General features: G+C 35.4%; 1 protein-coding gene across 1 annotated transcript in view; it reads right to left on the reverse strand.

Annotated features, from left to right (window-relative positions):
• CLPB3 (casein lytic proteinase B3) overlaps nucleotides 1-20,471 on the reverse strand; it is a 36,392-nt gene extending 15,921 nt beyond the window's left edge. Inside the window, exons 1-9 of the mRNA XM_090006166.1 lie at nucleotides 20,040-20,471; nucleotides 19,305-19,523; nucleotides 16,772-17,009; nucleotides 15,307-15,502; nucleotides 15,153-15,207; nucleotides 12,514-12,664; nucleotides 10,701-11,009; nucleotides 10,357-10,622; nucleotides 3,032-3,958 (exon numbers count right to left, since the gene is read on the reverse strand). Coding sequence (XP_089862292.1) covers nucleotides 3,032-3,958; nucleotides 10,357-10,622; nucleotides 10,701-11,009; nucleotides 12,514-12,664; nucleotides 15,153-15,207; nucleotides 15,307-15,502; nucleotides 16,772-17,009; nucleotides 19,305-19,523; nucleotides 20,040-20,270 — 2,592 coding nt within the window. The 5' untranslated portion in view covers nucleotides 20,271-20,471. The remainder of the gene's footprint in view (nucleotides 1-3,031; nucleotides 3,959-10,356; nucleotides 10,623-10,700; nucleotides 11,010-12,513; nucleotides 12,665-15,152; nucleotides 15,208-15,306; nucleotides 15,503-16,771; nucleotides 17,010-19,304; nucleotides 19,524-20,039) is intronic.
• Nucleotides 20,472-20,505: the final 34 nt, after the last annotated feature.

Consider the following 20,505-nt stretch of genomic DNA (forward strand, 5'->3'; position numbering starts at 1 on the left):
ATACAACTCCCAAAGAAGGAGAAAACTCCATTAAAGTGGAAGAAATCCCAACAAAATAGATTCATTAACAAAACCTTATGATAAATAAGATTGTACTATGGCTTAAATAAAAAGTAAACATTTATTGAGGAAAAATTTAACACTCTTAAGTTTTATCAAAAAACATGACTTAATAGATTATTACCTACTCCTAATGTAATGAGTACACAATAAACATTAGTGAAGACCATAACTTTTGTAATGAAATATGCGGAAAAGCAAAAGAGTGCATTAAGCACTTACAACATTCACTAATGAACAAACAAAAGGGCAAACACCAAAACCCACAAGAGACAATCACAACATAAAAATATAAATGTCTCTTATTGAAAAGAGAGAGAACTCTCTAAATGTTGAAAACATCCTTAAGAGTGTAAAGATGGAAAGAAAATCACCATATTCCATAAGACCATTTTAAAACTTAATTCAACCGGTATTAAAAAAAAAACTTTCTTAATTAAATGTTGCTCATATAAAACGGACACATAATATGGAATTTTTCATATATGCCAAACATTTTTCAAAAAACTATATTTCACAAGCATTTTAATCTTAACATACCTTTCTTTAAAGACTAAACATTCATATAAAGGTATTTTCATAAACAAGGTTAGGTTTAAAATGTAAATTCAAAGTTCCAACGGTCATAAATTTTTACCGATCCATTAAAGCAAGTTTTGAGCAATCATATATCTAATTTTTCGCCAAACAAGTTATCATTTAAAGTTTTTCAAAGAAAAACATATGAAAACGATTCAATGGAGTAGCAAGAAACTCAAAAAAGACATAATGACAAAAAGCACACATAAAGAAAAGAACATATTCCATTCTTCATACAATACTCAAAGAAATAGAATGCATACCGAATAACTATAAGAAAGACAATAGAGAGAAATGAATACTTCACCATTTTTCTTTAACAAATTCTTGAATACCACGCTTCCCGATGCATCAAAGAGCAACTCGATCTCAACCTTGCTCTGATACCATGTTAGAAAGTGAGTTGGAATACATTGGGTTCAATAATGAACCCATACATATGCACGTGAAGTGCAAATATACCCATTAAAGGGAAACAACACAAGCACATAATGTGCTAACCCATAAAACCCATAAAAAGGGAAAAATATGACATAAAGTCATAAGTTGCATATCATTGAAGAAACAATGGACAAGGGGTAAAAACCCCCATTACAATGGAGCATAAGCTCCCTCAAGAAGTGAAAAAATACAAAGGGGAGAGCCCCTATTTATAAGCAAGAAAAGGAGCCACAAAGGGGGCTCCCAAGAGAGTCGTTGGGAGCCCCCAACGGTCACATATGTGACCGTTGGAGGCTCCCCAACGACTCTTTGGGGAGCCTCCCTATGTGGCACAAAAGCCGAAAATTAAAAAGGGAAAAAAGAAGAAAAATAAAAAATAAAAATGGAAAATTACAAGCAATATTCCAAAGTGGAATATGCGCAAAACAGGAATTTACAGAAATACCCTTTTGGGTGAATAAAGAATATATATTTATATTCATATATATATAGATATACATATACATATATATATATATATATATGTATATGTATCTATATATATATGAATATGAATATATACGAGATTACAAATGACGATAATACACATATTTTAACAGCCCACATCACATAGTGTGTCATTTAGGCATATGAGAATGGAGACTATTACCTCCCTCTCATTCTCCATTTACAACAAGTGGATAGAGAGAGAAAGAAAAAGAAAGAGAGAACGAGAAAGAAAATACAAGACTTTTTTTTGAAGTAGTTTGCTTTCCGATGCAACAATTCATGATTTGTTGTATTTTGCCAAGCTCACGATCCTCCTCTTGATATTGTCACGATATTCTCTAAAAACAGCTTTTGGAACACCCAAGCTTTGATACCATGTAATGAAGTAGATCGAATCCGATGAATATGCAAGTACACACACCTCAATCAAGTGGGAACACTTGATTTAATAATCACACCACCCACACAAGGGTCAAATGAGAAAGCATATTGCATACAAAACTCTCTTGAAAAAGAGATGAAATAATACAAAGGCCATAAGGCCTATTTATAATACAAGAGGCTAAAGGGGGCAGCCAATATGGCTGTTGGGTTGCTCCCAACGGTCATATTTATGACTGATGGGAGCAGCTCCAACGGCTATATTGGAGCTGGCCCAACAGTCAAAAACAAAAAAATTATAAAAAACAAAAATTAAAAAGGTGAAAAGGGTTGTCAACCCCTAATGGGCTGACGCCTATTATAGTGAAAAGACTGAAAAATACCCTTGCTGGGTATTTCAGTTACAATATATATATATATATATATATATATATATATATATATATATATATATATATATATATATACATATTCAGCGAAGGCCTAATGATGCTCCAGTTAGAAGAATGGAGAAATGGGAAAATATATTAGTTAAAAGAGGTCGGGGTAGGCCTAGGAAGACTTGGATGGAGATGATAGGAAAGGATATGAATGATTTGAACCTCACCGAGGACATGGCATTGGATAGAAATGATTGGAGGAGAAGGATACATGTGGAAGACCCAGAATGATTTTCTGTTTTGGTTCATATCGCCGACCCCAATTGTTTTGGGATGAAGGCGTAGTTGTTGTTGTTGTTGTTGTTGTTGTTGTATATTTTAACAACATAGACCCTCCATAAAGAGGTATATTTAATATTTCTATCATCCTCTAACTTATAGCAGAGAATGAGTTTACTAAAGGAAGGTGCATGAGTCTTACATTATTTCTACTTGCCACATTCACTTGAACGCTAATAGGACACATTTATTGATCAATACCCACCATTCTCTCAAAGTCTTCCATCTCCCCCATACCCAAACATACCATTGAGCCCCAAAGAACATGAAGTGGAAAACCAGATATTATCAGAAATTGAGGCCTCAAGCCTCAAAGAGCAAAAAAAAAAAAAGTGCATAGGCAAAAAAACAGAGTAACACACCTGAAGTCGCACGATACTGCCAATCTGTTCCCGGTCCAGTGGATTAAAAACGATATATTCATCAACCCGATTCATAAACTCTGGACGAAAAATTGACCTTGCTGCCTCCATCACTCTTTGCTTGATGACCTCATAAGCAGAATGCCCAGAGAGAGTTTCATCATCAGCATTTAGAATATACTGGGAGCCCACATTTGATGTCATGATTATGACAGTATTGGTAAAGCTCACAGTTCGACCTTGTGAGTCTGTCACTCTGCCATCATCTAAAATTTGAAGGAAGATATTGAAAACATCTGAATGAGCCTTTTCAATCTCATCGAACAGAATGATAGCATATGGCCGCCTGCGAACAATTTCTGTTAGCTGCCCACCTTCTTCATAACCAACGTAACCCGGAGGAGCACCTATAAGTCTAGAGACAGCATGTTTTTCCATATACTCGCTCATGTCGATTCTCACAAGAGCTTCCTCAGTGTTGAATAAATAAGAAGCAAGTGCTTTTGCCAACTCTGTTTTACCAACTCCAGTTGGGCCCATGAACATAAAACTTGCTATAGGCCGATGTGGATCTGAAAGACCAGCCCGAGATCGCTGGATGGCCTCTGCAACTGATCTCACAGCTGGGTCTTGACCAACCACACGTTTATGTAACTCCTGTTCCAGGTGTAAGAGCTTCTCCCTCTCAGACTGCTGCAGCTTGGAAACCGGAATACCAGTCCACTTGCTGACTACTTCAGCAATGTCACTGCCAGTGACCTCTTCCCTCAGCATAGACTTGCCAGATCTTTGATATTCATCCAATTCCTTCTCAGCACCTTCTAATTGACGCTTAAGTGACATAAGACTCCCATACTTCAATTCTGCTGCACGATTAAGGTCATAATCGCGCTCTGCTTGTTGTATCTCCAGATTTACCCTGTCAATCTGTGTCAAACCAACAAACAAGTAAATAACTTAAATAATACAAGAGAAAAATCAGGAAATAAGAAAATAAACATGCAATGTTTCAAAGTGAATTCAGTTCGAGCACCAATAATCCACCCCTGATGCTTTTCACAGTACTCGACTAGTTATCCCTTGTATAAATTGACACTCAGAAAACAACAAAATCCCAATAAAATCAAGATGATTTCAAAATATCACCAAATTTCGAAGTATCATGATTTTATTGTGATATTAACATGTTTTCAAATTTTTAGATTAAAGAATTTCTTTATGTTCTTATGTATTTTCTTACAAAAAACTATTTTTTATGTACTTTCTCAAAAATTTGTCTTTATATTTTTGTATATTTTCACAGATTTTACTAAATCTAATATATGCAGACAATTTATTCATATTTAAAGAAAATCAATTTAGTACTTGATCTGCCGTTGCTAAGAAAATCTTGATACCAAGATTTCTGACATTGTCCGAACCAAAAAAGAAAGCACCTACTGGATGCTTGAGCATAAGGCCATCATGATTGGTTGGTATTATGCAAAAAAAAATTGGATATAAATCTGTGAATATAAATCATGGTAAACATCCATAGATGAACTGTTAGCACTATAATAAGGTCAAATAAGAAATTCTTATTCTATCTAGATAAAAGCACCAAGAGGGCAGGCCTGACTATAACTAATCAGGAATCAACTTTTGCATTTGATTCAAATCACGGATTGAGGAAATAAGCTGATTCAGGTGACTATTACACCTACACAAGTGACGACATGAAAAACATACACTTAGAATCCACAAAACAATAAATTTCCACGCTATTGTTTTTCTACAAGCTATCATTTTGAGTACTTTTCGCTATACTTCAAGAAGATTATTTCTTATGCACTTGCAAAATTCTTAACAAACACATTTGATGTTTGGTTCCTTTTAATACGACCAGGACTTTTTAGATGGAATTTAATCAGAATTTGCAGAAGCACTACAAGATTTTTCAATGAACACCAAGAAAGAGTGCTAAGCCTAAATGTGTCATGTGTGTGTGATATCATATCAAAGTATACAAATACGACTGAATGTGAATAAAAAATGGACAAGATTTCTAAAAGATTCTGGGAAAATATAAAGCAAGATAACTTGACTACTGCATAGGCCCCAGGGGCAGGGTCCTAGCCTCGAAGTTTTATGCTGTCGGCACGATGACCATAGGTATGGCAGGCGACCAGGTCGTCGTGCCGGTTGCAGTTTCTTCGGGTTATAAATTAAAAAAAGAAGATAACTTTACTACTCTGAGAAGTCATGGCTTACAACTACATTTATCAAGTTCAGTTACCCATGTTAAAAATGAAAATATATAACATTTATAGTAACTTGGTTTTTTTTTATTTTAAACCTTTTTAGTTTGTTTGGTTTGTATTGATCTAGTCAAAGTATTGACTAGTAAATACAAAGAGCCATTGGGAGCCCAATGACTCTCGATTCCCCCCCCCCTTTCTTTTGTGTATAAATATGGGGTATTGCCCCCACTCAATGTATGAATTTAGTGTGGATTACAATCAATAAACTTATTATTTTTTTCTTGTTCTTAAACCCATTTAGTGGGTATTTGTGAATGAACCCTTTTTGTGGGTTTTTTGAGTGTTCATTTCGGTATTTTTAGTGGAACTCTTTGAGTGTCCATTGTTGGTGATTTAGTGAACACCTTCGAAGGAGTTCGTATTCTTACATGGTATCAGAGCGTGGTGATCAAGTTGAAACTGTGTTCGGAACATTGAGAAGCGTCCCATTCCAAATTTGAAAGTGTTGGAGCTTTCTTATATTTTATATTCGAGGTGTTCGTGATTGGTGGCATTTGCGTGGTGGTAAAGTGCTCGTGACTTCCACCGATACTCTTATTCTTTTCACTTCTCCTTTATTTTTTTTCAACCTTGTAAAAATGGATGACAATGATAATGTCACTATAAAACCCATTAAGCTCAATGATTCCAATTATGTAACATAGGCTTCAATTATGAAACATTTTATATGGGGAAAAGGGTTGTGGGGATTAGTGGATGGGACCGATCCGGAAACTATACTAATCCTTACCAAAGTAGAAGGTGAGAAAGAGGTACCTCTTACAAAGGTCGAGAAAAATAAAGCAATAACCACTTATGAAAAAAAGTGGAAGGAACGGAGAATGTGACATGTCAAGATTATGTCTTGGCTCATTAGTAGCTAGACATAATAAGTATTAAAGTCTTACAAAATTTGAACATGCAAACAATGCATGGGATTATCTTAAGAGAATGTACGCTCTTAAAGATATTGCACATGTGTGCAACTTACAAGATAAGGTACGGAATATGGTTCAAGGGAACAAAAGCATTAGAGAATACTATAATAGTTTGTTCGGATTATGGGAAGAGTTAGCTCTTCTTGAACCAAAGTGGCATTGTCTGGAAGACATAGAAGATACGATAGAAGAATTAAGTATGAAGGAAAATAAGCTTAAAACGAGAATCTCAAAGTGTGATGATGACTCAATTCTAGCCGTATCTAGACCAAAAAACTATGTTCGTACCTACAAACCCCTACACTATAGAAGGTCAAATGATGAGAAGCAAGGCAATGAATATGAAAGAAATAAAGTTATTTGTTATTATTGTCGTGAACCGGGACATGTAAAAACATATTGTCCTAAATTAAAGAAACTCTATAAGAAGATGGTTGCCTCTATTGGACCTTCACAAGAATCAAGTGAACCATCCATTGGGAACATGTTTTTAACACAATTAGTGAAGGTTCTTCAACCTCTACTCAAAGGATCATCTTCATCCACTAGAGCCACGGTCTCTTCCTTTGGCGTCTCCGATCCCGATAAATTTCTTTGGCTTCTTGACTCAGGTGCCTCTTTTCATATGACACAAAATAGTGATATGTTATCCGAATGTCATAATTCAAGTGAGTCAAATGTTTTCACCGCCGATAAAACATCACTTGAGATAAAAGAAATAGAAAATTTTGAAAACATCTCTCAAAACTCAAAAAGAATTTGTATTCCACAAATTAGATATATCCCTAAACTTAACTTAAATCTTTTATTTGTTTTTTAATTATCTGACCATGGATGTAATGTTTTATTCTCCTCTCGTGGTTGTCGAGTGCAGGATCGTCAGTTAGGAAAGCTAATTGGAGAAGGTCATAGAGAATGAGGCTTATACTACATGAATTTTTTGAAAATATCCAAGAATACATTTTGTTGCAATGTTCAAAAAGTGGATTTGGATCTATGACATAAGAGACTTGGCCATCATAATATATGCAAGATTCAGTTTTTTTCAAAGATGAAAAAATTTTGTAATTTTAAAAATTTTACATATGAAAATTGTATTCTTAGTAAAATGAATAGATTACCTTTTCAAGAAAGAACCTTTGTTTCTTCTCAACCACTTGAATTAATACATTTCAATGTGTGGGGACCTGCACCTGTTATATCAAATGGTGGTTTTATGTATTATGTAATTTTTATAGATGATTTTACGAGACACACTTGGATTTATTTTCTTAAACATAAGTCTGAAGTTTTCTCACACTTCCAGATATTTTATAACCTAGTCAAAAATCAATTTAAGAATCATATTTTCATATTTCGCATTGATTCAGGGAGAGAGTTTTTATCAAAAGAATTTAAAGATTACTTAAACCTATACGGTATCACGCATCAAAAATCATTTTCTTATACCCCTCAACAAAATGGTTTAGCTGAAATAAAGCATAGGCATATTATAGAAACAACAAGGACTTTACTTATTACAAATCAAGTACCTAAAGTTTTTTGGGTTGAAGCCACTCTAATTGCAGTTTATCTTATTAACAGAATGACATCCACTTCCTTAAAAAAATGTATCTCCTATTGAAAAACTTTTCAAACAAATCCCAGATTACTCTAGGTTAAGGGTTTTTGGATGTAAGTTTTCATTTTTATTGACAAAAATGACAAACTCTCTCCTCGTGCTATTCCTTGTGTTTTTCTAGGATATGCAAATAATAAAAAAGGTTATAGATATTTTGACTTTAAAACTAAAAGGTTATGTGTGTCAAGGAATGTATTTTTTTGGAAAAGGAAAGTTTTTTTGAAACTGAGAAAACTAAGAAAATAAATAAGTATTCTTTTTTTTATTTAGTTCCAAAGATTGGTGAGTGTGATATTGATGAAGACCAAGAAGTTAAAAATGATATGATAAGTGAAGAATCATCCCATAAAGATCAAAGATTATATTCAATATTCTAGGTGTGGTAATTTAGAACATCCATGTACTCTAGAAAAATATACCACTAATGAAAAACAAGAGATACAAAAAAAAGTCATCTTGAGTGTCAAAAATCCCTAAAAAAATTGTCCTATGAGCCTTTTTCACCTAAATATCAAGCCTACATTGCAATTAATACATTTCTGCATAGAACCTTTCAACTATGCTGAAGCAAAGGAACATCCTGAGTGGGTAGAAGCTATGAGAGTGAAATTAAATGCCTTAGAAAAGGCAAATACTTAAACTATTCAAGATATTCCACCAGGAAATAAACCTATAGGTTGTTGATGGGTGTATAAAGTTAAAAGCAAGAATGACGGAACTCTTAAAATATACAAAGCCAGATTAGTTGTCAAGGGATATTTCCAAGAGTATGGAATAGACTATGAGAAAACCTTTGCTCCAATTACTAGAATGACTACAGTTAGGACCTTAATAACTCTTGCCTCTGTAAAGAAATGACTTGTATATCAAATGGATGTTAAAAATGTGTTTCTCAATGGAAGCTTGACTGAAGAAGTTTATATGAAACCGCCACCTGACATAGTTATTCCTAAAGGAAAAGTTCTTTGTTTAGACAAGGCCCTGTATGGTCTTAAACAAGAACCAAAGGCTTGGTATGACAAGTTTAGTCAAGTTATGCTTGAATTTGGTCTTTAATCTTGTCTGACTGACACAACTTTGTTTGTTAAGATTTCTGATGTGTAGGTATTATTATCCTTCTTCTCCACGTGGACGATATGATTATCACTAGAAGTGATAAACAAGGAGTTGAAAACATTAAAAGGCTTCTCAAAACACATTTTGAAATGACTGATTTGGGTTTTTTTTTTAATTTTTCTTGGTATAGAAGTTTCTTATTCTTCTAGAGGTTATTTGCTGACTTAATTTAAGTTTGCGCAGACGAGAAGAAGGTCGACACTATAAAAGTTGTCAATGTCAAAATGAAGATTGATGATGGAGAACCACTTAAAAATCCAACACCTTACAGACAATTTGTCGGGGCACTATCATATCTCTTAATTACGAGACCTGACATTGTGCATGCAGTTCATACAACAAGTCAATTTAAGCATGCTTCTACCATTGTTCATACGAGAGTTGCTTTGCACATTATTAGATATATTAAAACTTCTATTTTTCAAGGACTTTTCTTGTCTACTTCTTCTTCCTTAGATTTAATTGCTTATATTGATAGTGATTGGGGAGGAGATCCAAATAACTGACACTCAACTACTGGTTTTTATGTATTTTTAGGTGAATGGTTGATTTCTTGGAGGTGCAAAAAGCAACAGAAAGTCTCTTTATCATCAATTGAAGCAGAGTAGAGAGCCATGACTACAACCACTATGAAAGTGGTCTCGCTAAGGAGATTACTAGATGACATGGGTGTTCAGAGTAAAGGAGCATTACGATTATGTTGTGACAACAAAAGTTCTATTTACATTGTCAGCAACCGGACCTTCAATGAATGTACCAAACACATTGAGATGGATTGTCACTATGTACGAGAGAAATTCATAATCTTCCCTATGTTACTTCAGAATATCAATTGGCAGATTTCTTCACCAAACCTCTCACAACTCCTAGATTTCACTTTCTCTTAGACAAACTTTTGGTTATCCAACCGTAAGTTTAAAGGGGGTGTTAAAAATGAAAATATATAACATGTATAGTAACTAGGTTTTTTTTATTTTAAACTTTTTAGTTTGTTTGGTTTGTATTGAACTAGTCAAAATATTAACTAATCAATACAAAAAGAGTCGTTGGACTCTCAACGGCTCTAAATGGAGTCGTTGGGAGCCCAATGACTCTCTATTTCCCCCCTTTCTTTTGTGTATAAATATGGGGCATTGCCCCCACTCAATATATGAATTTAGTGTGGATTACAATCAATAAACTTATTGTTTTTCTCTTGTTCTTAAACCCATTTAGTGGGTATTTGTGTATGAACCCTTTTTTGTGGTTCTTTTGAGTGTTCATTCCTCTCTGAGTGTCCATTGTTGGTGATTTAGTGAACATCTTTGAAGGAGCTCGTGTTCTTACAACCCAAGCACTAATAGAGGGAAAATGAAAAATGTGTGCACGTACCTCTTCTTTCATGGACTGTATTCGGGTCATAACAGACTTCTCATGTTCCCACTGTTCAGTTAATTCAGTTTGTCGTTGCTTTAAGAGGGAGAGTTCTGCCTCAAGTCGAATCAACCTATCTTTTGAAGCTTTGTCTGTGTCATTAGTAAGCGAAAGACGCTCCATCTCCTGCTTCAAAACAGCACGGTTTATCTCATCAAGAGCAGTTGGTTTTGAAGTGATCTCCATTTTTAGTTTTGCAGCTGCTTCATCTACTAGATCAATAGCTGTAAACGAAAAAAGAATGCATAAGAGTCCAGAGAAGGCCAGATTTAAAAAGAGAGAGAGAGCTCTATAACAATTACCTTTGTCAGGCAGAAAGCGCCCACTTATATAACGGTCTGAAAGAAGTGCAGCCTCTACAAGCGCACTATCTGAAATACGAACACCATGGTGTAGCTCATATCTTTCACGCAACCCGCGAAGTATAGAGATCGTGTCCTCCACTGTGGGCTGATCAACATATACTTGCTGGAAACGGCGCTCCAGGGCTGCATCTTTCTCAATATATTTTCGATATTCATCAAGGGTAGTAGCGCCAATACATCGTAGCTCCCCTCGACCAAGCATTGGCTTCAACAAGTTGCCTGCATCCATGGCACCATTTGTGGCACCTGAAATAATCACAAAGATCATAATCAGCATCTGCCTCAATAACAGAACTTTAGTCAATTATTGACATCAAAGCTATTAGGCTCTCTACAAGGAGAGTATTCAGAGAAAGCACACGATAATAGAGACAAAGTAGACTAATATTACTGAACTTTTTCAAAATCTGATTCTAAACTAAGGCTGGAAGTCTTACATCAGCTACATGGGGTTGGCTCAAACTATGGCATACTGCCTTTGAAACTAGTACACAAGATTGTACAGAAACGGAAAATACCAACTTATTTAAACATTACACAAAAGATTTACAAGCCTTTAGAATCAGTTTACAACTATTCACGACACAGCTGATAATACCTAAATATACACTTCCACAATGGTAATAATACTCTGAAAATAATATATACAACTCTTGATCAGTGTTATCGGAAGCTTCATAGTTAGGTGGGAAGCGCAAAACTCCTCGCTTCCGAAACTTGATGGGAATCTCGATTCTCCCATGCTTTATGATTCTCACATGTTGTTCTCCCGTTTTCCTACATGCTTCCTATGTGCTTCTGTCATGCTTTTCATGTTTTTCATGTACTTCCTTCACGCTTTCCACTCACTTCCTATGTGCTTTCTCTAACTTGGCAATCATCATTTTTAGATTTTGAGAAGAATGTACGTCTTACACTCCAAAATCATGAAATTTAAGAATTGTCATTTTTTTTTTATTCCCTTCCCGTTTGATTATTATTTTGCTTCTCATTCAATCTCATGACTTCCTTTTTTAGTCCTATTTTTTCTTTTAAATTGATTCATCGCTTCCCACTTCTAAATTTTAAAATGCCTCACTTCCGCTTCCTAGCCTGGTAACCTTGCTCCTGATTGACTTGGAGAAAATAAAAATGAAGACAAAGAATTTCACATGCTTTGAACTTTGAAGATACTGGAGAAATCAAATATATCTTGCTCCACTGGATTCTCTTTTTCAATATCTCAAAGGAATTAACTGATTTGAATATATGAATATATAGTTACATTAAGTGGCTACCAGCTAGAGCTAAAAAAGTGGACGTACAAAAGAATAGGGATACTGAAGAGAGCATTTAAGGGACGTTGTTCAAAGGAACATTCAAGAATGTCAAGGAATCTGATGATCCATGGTCCACTTCCATCTCAAGTAAGCATCTTGTAGTTTAAAATCATAGTTGATATGATTATGAAATCTGAAAATTATGGATCAAATCATAGGTATTCCTAATATTCAGGTAATCTAATAGCATATTCTTGATCGAGACAAAATCAGCACTCACTAATACTTCTGAGTCTAGGATCGTTTTGAACACAATAACACAAAATTTTGCACATGTGGCACTATCATTAAACAATTAAAAAAAGAATCCTCTTCCCACTATTCTATAAATGTCTTTCTTTGCGTGAACAAGTGGGAGGATTGAACAAGAACAGTAAATAACCATAACAACCAATATTTACTAAATAACTGGAAAGGATGATTGTCATTACCAGCACCAACAACTGTATGAATTTCATCAATAAAGAGTACTATCTGTCCATCTGATTCTGTCACTTCTTTAAGCACTGCTTTCAGTCTATCCTCGAATTCTCCCCGAAATTTGGCTCCAGCAATGAGTGCACCCATGTCTAAAGATATTAACTGAAAAAAACAAAAAAAAAGAGCAGAACTTCTATATACTACTGTATCTGAAGATTGAAGCATTCCAAAGTTCTAAGATGCAGGATATTATCCAGCAAAAGAAAAATGCATGGGGTTAATGCTTCTCAAATGAATTATAGCTGTAACAAGTTTGTCAAAAAGACAACCTTTCAATATATTTCAAGAGACTTCATAGGTCAACATTCAACAACTTGTAATGACACAAGTTCAAAGAACAAATGACACTAGGAGAGTGAACACTTCACAAAACCAAATCAGGCAGGCCATATAGGGAAATATAAATTGTGATTACTACAACAACAACAACTACGCCTTCATCCCAAAACAATTGGGGTCGGCGATATGAACCAAAAAAGAAAATCATTCTGGGTCTTCCACATGAATCCTTCTCCTCCAATCATTTCTATCCAATGCCATGTCCTCGGTGAGGTTCAAAGCATTCATATCCTTTCCTATCATCTCCATCCAAGTCTTCCTAGGCCTACCCCAATCATAAATTGTGATTACTCAAAAGGCATAATATTGGCCAGTGTCACAATAACTACCATAAGTACAAGATATAAAAAATAATAACTTATATAACAAAGAAATAAAAAAAAATGACTAACATAATAAAGAACACAGTAACCAATAAATAAAAAGTTGATATCTTACAAAATGGAGAACGTGACAACCAATAAAAGGAATAATATAAGGCTATAGAGCTTCATGTGGCAACAATTGTAATGAAGTGGCATCCAAGAGAGCAATAGTTACAATGTCACAAGGACAAGAATATACCAAGCACTCAAGTGCAACAAGCACACTCACAAAGCCACTAAGGGCATACACAAATCACATAAAAAATATTAATTTTATTAAGGGCAAATATGCACACAAAATGCATAAGGGAACAGGGACTTAAGTCCCATATATATACAAAGAGTAGGGAATAAAGAGAGTCCCCTACTAGCCATTGGGAGCTCCCAGTGGCTAGAAATCTAGCTGTTGGGAGCTCCCAACACTAGTTGGTCAAAAAGACCAAGCTGCCCTCATAAACCTAGATAAATACAAAAAACAAAAATATATTTACAAAATAACCTAAATACATTCTACTTAAAAATATATATATTTAAATACAACATACATACATACATACATATATGTGCACAAACACATGTATATACATACATGTATATATAAATATATATCTATATACAAGATATTTTAACAACATAGGAAAAACATGAATATGTGGATTACAGAAGCAAGCCCTTTAAAGAATCAATAAGAGTGACCAGAATAAAATCCCTTTTACGAATAAGAATGACCAGATTAAAAGCCCTTAACACATCAAATATTCAACCAACTTAGCAACAGGCAGAGAACAAGCACCTAAAACAGCCGAGGTCCATTACCCAATTAAATAATCAATCAGAATGACCAATATAAAAGCCCTTTACAAAACAAGAATATTTGGATTTTAGAAGCAATCCCTTTAAAGAATCGATTGGAATGACTAGAATAAACACCCTTTAAGAAAGACCAGATCAAAAATCATTTAAACTTAGCATTGAACCAAATGAGCTCACTAAGGCAGAGAACAAGCATCAAAAACAGCTGAGGTCCACTACCAAAATTTCTTTTTGCTGATCACCTAATCAGTTTGACAGAATTCAAGAATGACATAATAGCCAACTCAAAAAATCTTGGTTACATGGAGGTAGGGATGTCAATGGATCAGATTTTATTTGATATCCGACCGAATCCAACACCGTTTAGTCGGTTTTGGTAAGCCAAAACCATATCCGATTATAATTGGATTTGGATGTAGTTTTGAGTTTTTACTACCGAACCCGATGAATATCTGGATTTGACAGATATCCAAATCCTTCACATGTAAAAACCAGATTTGGTATGAGTTTTTTACTGTCTGGATCTGAATCCGAATTCGAATGTGTTTAGCCAACATCCAATTAATCAGATATAATATTGGCTACATCCGACCTGAATCCAAACCATTTACATCCCTACATAGAGAAGACAAGACATGAATGTAACTGTAAAGAAAAAGACGAAATCAAGAAAAGAAGACAATAAATCATTTTTTCCCATACATGCATATTTTATACCCTCTTAAAATGTGTTTTCTTCTAAAAACATTTGAAGCAAGTGAATGTACAAGAAACTGATATGCATTCTTTTTCTCTTTTTCGATAGCCAAGCTGGGGATAGCCCCTCAGATTCGAAACTGACACCCCTTGGTTATGATGGACAACCAAACCATCCAGTTATCTCGTTTGACCCCTAAACAAATGTGCCTTTTGGTAAAATTGGAGTTCACAAACCACCAATAGCAACAGCAAATGTAAGAAAAATATTACTAAATAAAAACAACAACAATAGATGGCCTCTTAGTCTCTTTTACAGCACAAAAACCATCTGGGAATTCGTGGTTTAGATATATTTAAGTGGGAGAAGCATGCACCTTGCGATTCATCAAAGCTTGAGGTACGTCTCCTTGCACAATTCTCTGGGCAAGCCTGTTGAGAATATCCATATAAAAGATGTTAGTTTCAACAAATTACCTGCAAAAGTTCAGCTAGTGATATTTTATATAGAAGATTGCTGAGGAGTGTTACCCTTCAGAAATTGCAGTTTTCCCAACACCAGGTTCACCAATTAATACAGGGTTATTCTTGGTTCTTCTTGAAAGAATCTGTATACATCTTCTAATCTCATCATCCCTTCCTATGACAGGATCTAGCTTCCCTTCCTTTGCCATAGCTGTTAAATCCTTTCCATATTTGTCCAAGGCTTCATACTTTCCTTCAGGATCTGTGCAAACAAGGACAAATCAGAAGAGTCTTTGCTATGAAGATACAAACAAGGTAGAGAATGAATTGCCAGTTAAATGTAATGATAAGAAATAAGGATATGTCAACCAGCAACAGAGGCAGTTTAGACTACAAATTGTCCCATGATTCAATCCAGCAACAGAAACTAATCAGATCCAGATTAATCTTGGAATACTTTTTCAAGATATCAAGAATTATGCAGACATTAACATTTAAATTATGTGGAGACATCACTCACATTTTAATCAACGGGTAGAGCATTTCAACCAGATGAAAAGATACAAAGTTAAATGCTTCCACTGTCATCATAACTGTTGTCTGCCAAGTTTGCTTACACTTAAGAAAACATTCACACACAATCTATTGCATCTAATCCACCAAGGCAATGTTTAACACCTACGGCCTGAGAGTTGAGTCGAGTACGCAATGAAACAAAAGGATACATCTGAAATGTTTAGAGTATCATTTACTATTGTCTAAGCATAGTCCATGCTGACATGGTAATATTTAACTATTTGCAGCTCTTAGAAAACCAGACCATTCTTGAGAGTTCACTCAAAACGAACAAGAAATGATAGAATCAGAGCCTACAGATATCTATCAAAGACTGAGAGTTCTAAGGTTGCCTACAGTCTGATAGGGAGACTAAGAGAACCAAACAAATGAAAAGATATAACTGTGAGTGTTTCTTAAGTATCACTTACTACCTTACAGCCAAGCTCAGTTGATCCCAACAACGCAATCCTCAACTCTTTTGATGGTGAGACTAAGAGAACAAAAAAAAATGAAAAGATATAACTGTGAGTGTTTCTTAAGTATCACTTACTACTCTACAGCCAAGCTCAGTTGATCCCAACAACGTAATCCTTAACTCTTTTGATGGTATTGGTTGGGGAAATGCTATAAAAAAGGAGACCATCATTGGCAACCCATACTTAAGACCACCACCACATTTCCTGTTACTTTGACTTATGTCAAACACCGGGACACAAGAACACTAGATCAGGTCAAAATCATTTCTCTATAAACAAGATATCAGTTTAAAAGTAGGCTTCTTAAATAAATCTAATTATTCTCAAAATTATGACCACAAACGCCAAGTATTAAGGCCAATATGCTCAAATGCATCTGGATGTCATGCATCATAAGAGCCTAATCAAATAAGACTATAATGGTACATCCAACATTATTATCTTTGGCGGAAAACACTAATCAACATGCAGGAAAATTCCATGGGAGCACATGGTACCTTGATCAATGACTGTCTGCTTTCCCCTGATAGCTTGTATGGCAGATGTCAGGGATTTGAGAGATATCTGGAAATCCTTAAATAACTGTTTTCCAAAGTGTTGATCTTGCGCATAACCAAGTACGAAATGCTCAACAGACACGAATGCATCACCATACTCTTTTTTGTATTCCCTGGATCTCTGAATCAGAGCCTCCAAATCTCTCCCTAACATAGAACCTGCTGTTTCACCAATAACCTGCCAAATTTTAAGATACGGTGAAGGCTATTAGGTCACTAAAACAAGTACAAGATAAAGAGTGAAATCTGATCAGAAGATGTGCATGAGCAAATAGAAAAATGAACAGCAAGTTCACTGAACTAATATCGTTCAACTAAATCTGTCCAAAGAGTTTATTAGAGAAAAGGCAAATGCTATGCCAAACAAGCATCATCGCCTTTGGTTAACAACAATTCAGATTAGTAGTCCGATAATGCAATGGCATTATATATCAGATGTTCACAGCAAAAAAAAAAATCCCAACATATCTTTCACCCCCAGGACCACAATGGACGAGTAATGTCAGCACATCCATGAGTCATATGAAAAGGAAAATTGAATGATAGTTTATGCAACAAAAATTTCCATCCAACATTAATAATAACGACGGAAGCACTAATTTAGCAACACATTCTTGTTCGTATCATGTTTAAAGGCATCACGGTTTCAATTTTAAAAAGAAAAAAAAGGGCAAAAGGAAAACTCAGTACCCTGTACACTGTCCATCACGATTGAATATCATGGTTACCAATAAAAATATACCTTGGGCTGCCTCTGAATAAACCTTTCCGTAGCCTCAAGAAGGCGAGTGTTATCAACACCCGCCTTTGAAAAAAGGAATCAAATCGCACCATCTTTGTAATAGATAAATGCCTCTTTTTCTCCCAAAGTTGTCGGAATTATTCGTAATAAGATATTGGCTACAATTGAAGAGGTTTTATCAATAAAATTTCCATTTATCTGAGATCTAGGCATAGTGTGCAATCCATTTTATAATTCTTATCATTACCCCTAGTGGGTAAATGGGCCCACAACAAAGGAATCGTACGATACAAAATGACATGAAAAAGACTAATAACTAATTATCAAATAAAAAAATGTGGATCTTTTACTCAATCCTTTTGAGAATGGATCAATAAGGAACTATTTGAATACGATTGGATTTTCAATTTCAATTTATTTCAATTCCCATTTAGTAATTCACCAATGAACGAGATTGTTAGCTATTTAATCCAAATGCAGAATCAAGGATTTTTTTCTGTGGATTCTAATACTAACATCAATAAACAATAACCCAAAAACTTTTTATTTCACTATGATAATAAAAAAGATCGAATAAGCACTTCGTGATAAAAATGGGGTAAAAATCACTATCCAATTAGCTATTGGTCAAAAAGCATCTTCCGTGCAAAAGCAATAGTCATGGTTGTAATCATCCAAGCTATCGGCAGATGAATGAACTATACCATTTGATTCCTCTCTCGGATGAAATTGTAAGGCATAAGAAAATGCATCATAGAGGGATTTGGCCATGAATCTCTCCAACCCAACTTGTGGTGGATCCTGGGGGGCAAAGTCAAAGTGCTTGATCCTTTGCCCCAACCTTTGATTAATGATCCATTAGGGCTCATTACTTGTTCGGATCGTACATGGGGTCAAGGGTCTGGTTTTATTTGCTTCAGAAATGATGGACATAATGGATCATGAGCTAACTATATATACAATACAAATACATATATGGATATATAGATCCAAATATAGAATAGGTATATATCGCATCTGAGATCTTTCTACAGTGAGTTGTGGTATCAACTTGTATGGCTGTGTCCTATTCGAGGAAATAAAATGGGGATCGTTTATAGGAGAGATGGTTGAGTGGTTGATAGCTCCGGTCTTGAAAATTGGTATAGTTACTACGAGCAAAGCACTATCGAGGGTTTGGATCCCTCTCTCTCCTTTTGCTCATTGAATATATTTGTCTAGTTATTGTTTGTTTTGGTTTGCCCTAGCTAGCTCAGTTTTTGTCATAAGGGAATGGCTCAGCTATCATCCTAGGAGCTACTGCCACAAATCTAAATGGGTTGAAAGGGGGTAGGAAGAATACTTTTTGTATGACTCATTTGCATCATTAAAAAATAATTGGCAAAAAGGAAAACTAATCCGATAACGCAATGGCATATATATCAGATGTTCACAGCGAAAAAAAAATCCCAACATATCTTTCACACCCAGGACCACAATGGACGAGTAATGTCAGCACATCCATGAGTCATATGAAAAGGAAAATTGAATGATAGTTTATGCAACAAAAATTTCCATCCAACATTAATAATAACGACGGAAGCACTAATTTAGCAACACATTCTTGTTCGTATCATGTTTAAAGGCATCACGGTTTCAATTTTAAAAAGAAAAAAAAGGTCAAAAGGAAAACTCAGTACTCTGTACACAGTCCATCACGATTGAATATCATGGTTACCAATAAAAATATACCTTGGGCTGCCTCTGAATAAACCTTTCCGTAGCCTCAAGAAGGCGAGTGTTATCAACACCCGCCTTCGAAAAGATTCGGCGAGCGAGCCCATTTTTCTGCTCCAACAGTGCCTTCATCAAATGCTCCGTCTCGACAATTTGTTGTTTGCTCTCCTTCGCCACCTCCGGCGAAGAAACGATCGCTTGCCATGCCATTTCCGTGAACTCTTGCTGCGTAATCTACAATTCGACAAAGAAACCTAAAGATTCAACCAATGGATAACAAAAAGAAAGTTCTCCCCGACAAATCCAGCATTTCCAAATGACAAATTACGAGATCTAGAGAAAGAAACGAAATAAACTAGAATCATCCCAAAATCATAAAACCGAGAAGGCGCAAAACCCAATTGAAATTACGATCACCAACAAAAAAATACAAGCTCCTTTTCCGTGAACTCTTGTTCAGGAATGCGCCATTGAAAGAAATCCCAGAAGGCAGAATCCAAAACAAGAGTACCACAAACAAGAAAACGCCGCTTCCGGGATCCTTATTAAGCAATCTACGATGAAAAGGAAAACCCACAAACCAAAATTCAAACTAATAATTCCTACAAAGAAGGAAACGCCATTTCTTTGGCTCATTGATGAGAAACCCACCATGAAAAAATAACACCCACATAACCAAAATTAAATCCAAGAACGCCCATAGAAAACTAGACGCAATTCCGACTCGAACTATACCAAAAAACCACATACCCTTCCATCCTTTGGGGCTTCACACCGGACGACGAACCCCGAACTCCTCCTTGGCCTTTCAGCCTTCTTAGTTAAGACAAGATGGCCATTTCTCAACGATGGTATCGCCAAGGACGACGCAATTCTCATCCCTCCTGGATGGAGAGCAAGATTGCAGCTGTTCCTGCAACATCTCAGTGGAGGAAGACGAAGAGTGGAGGAATTGATGGCATAACAAGTCAATGTGGCCATTCAATTCTTCAGACAAAACACTGAGAATTGAAGTTTGAGAGTGATACAGAGATGGTGATTACTGTTGAGGCTTCCTTGTTACTATACTTCTGAAACGGATTATCTTCTCTTATTATATAAGAGAAGCAGAAGAAGAGAATAGTCTGGGATGTTCTGGGAGATCTCCAGAGTCCAGACGCAAGACCACCCGGTATCAAAATCGTGTTTTCGTTCTTTTTTTTGTGTTTATAAATCT

Source organism: Nuphar pumila, chromosome 5 (genome assembly GCF_984573655.1).
Source record: "Nuphar pumila chromosome 5, dmNupPumi1.hap1.1, whole genome shotgun sequence".
Taxonomy (NCBI): Eukaryota; Viridiplantae; Streptophyta; class Magnoliopsida; order Nymphaeales; family Nymphaeaceae; genus Nuphar; species Nuphar pumila.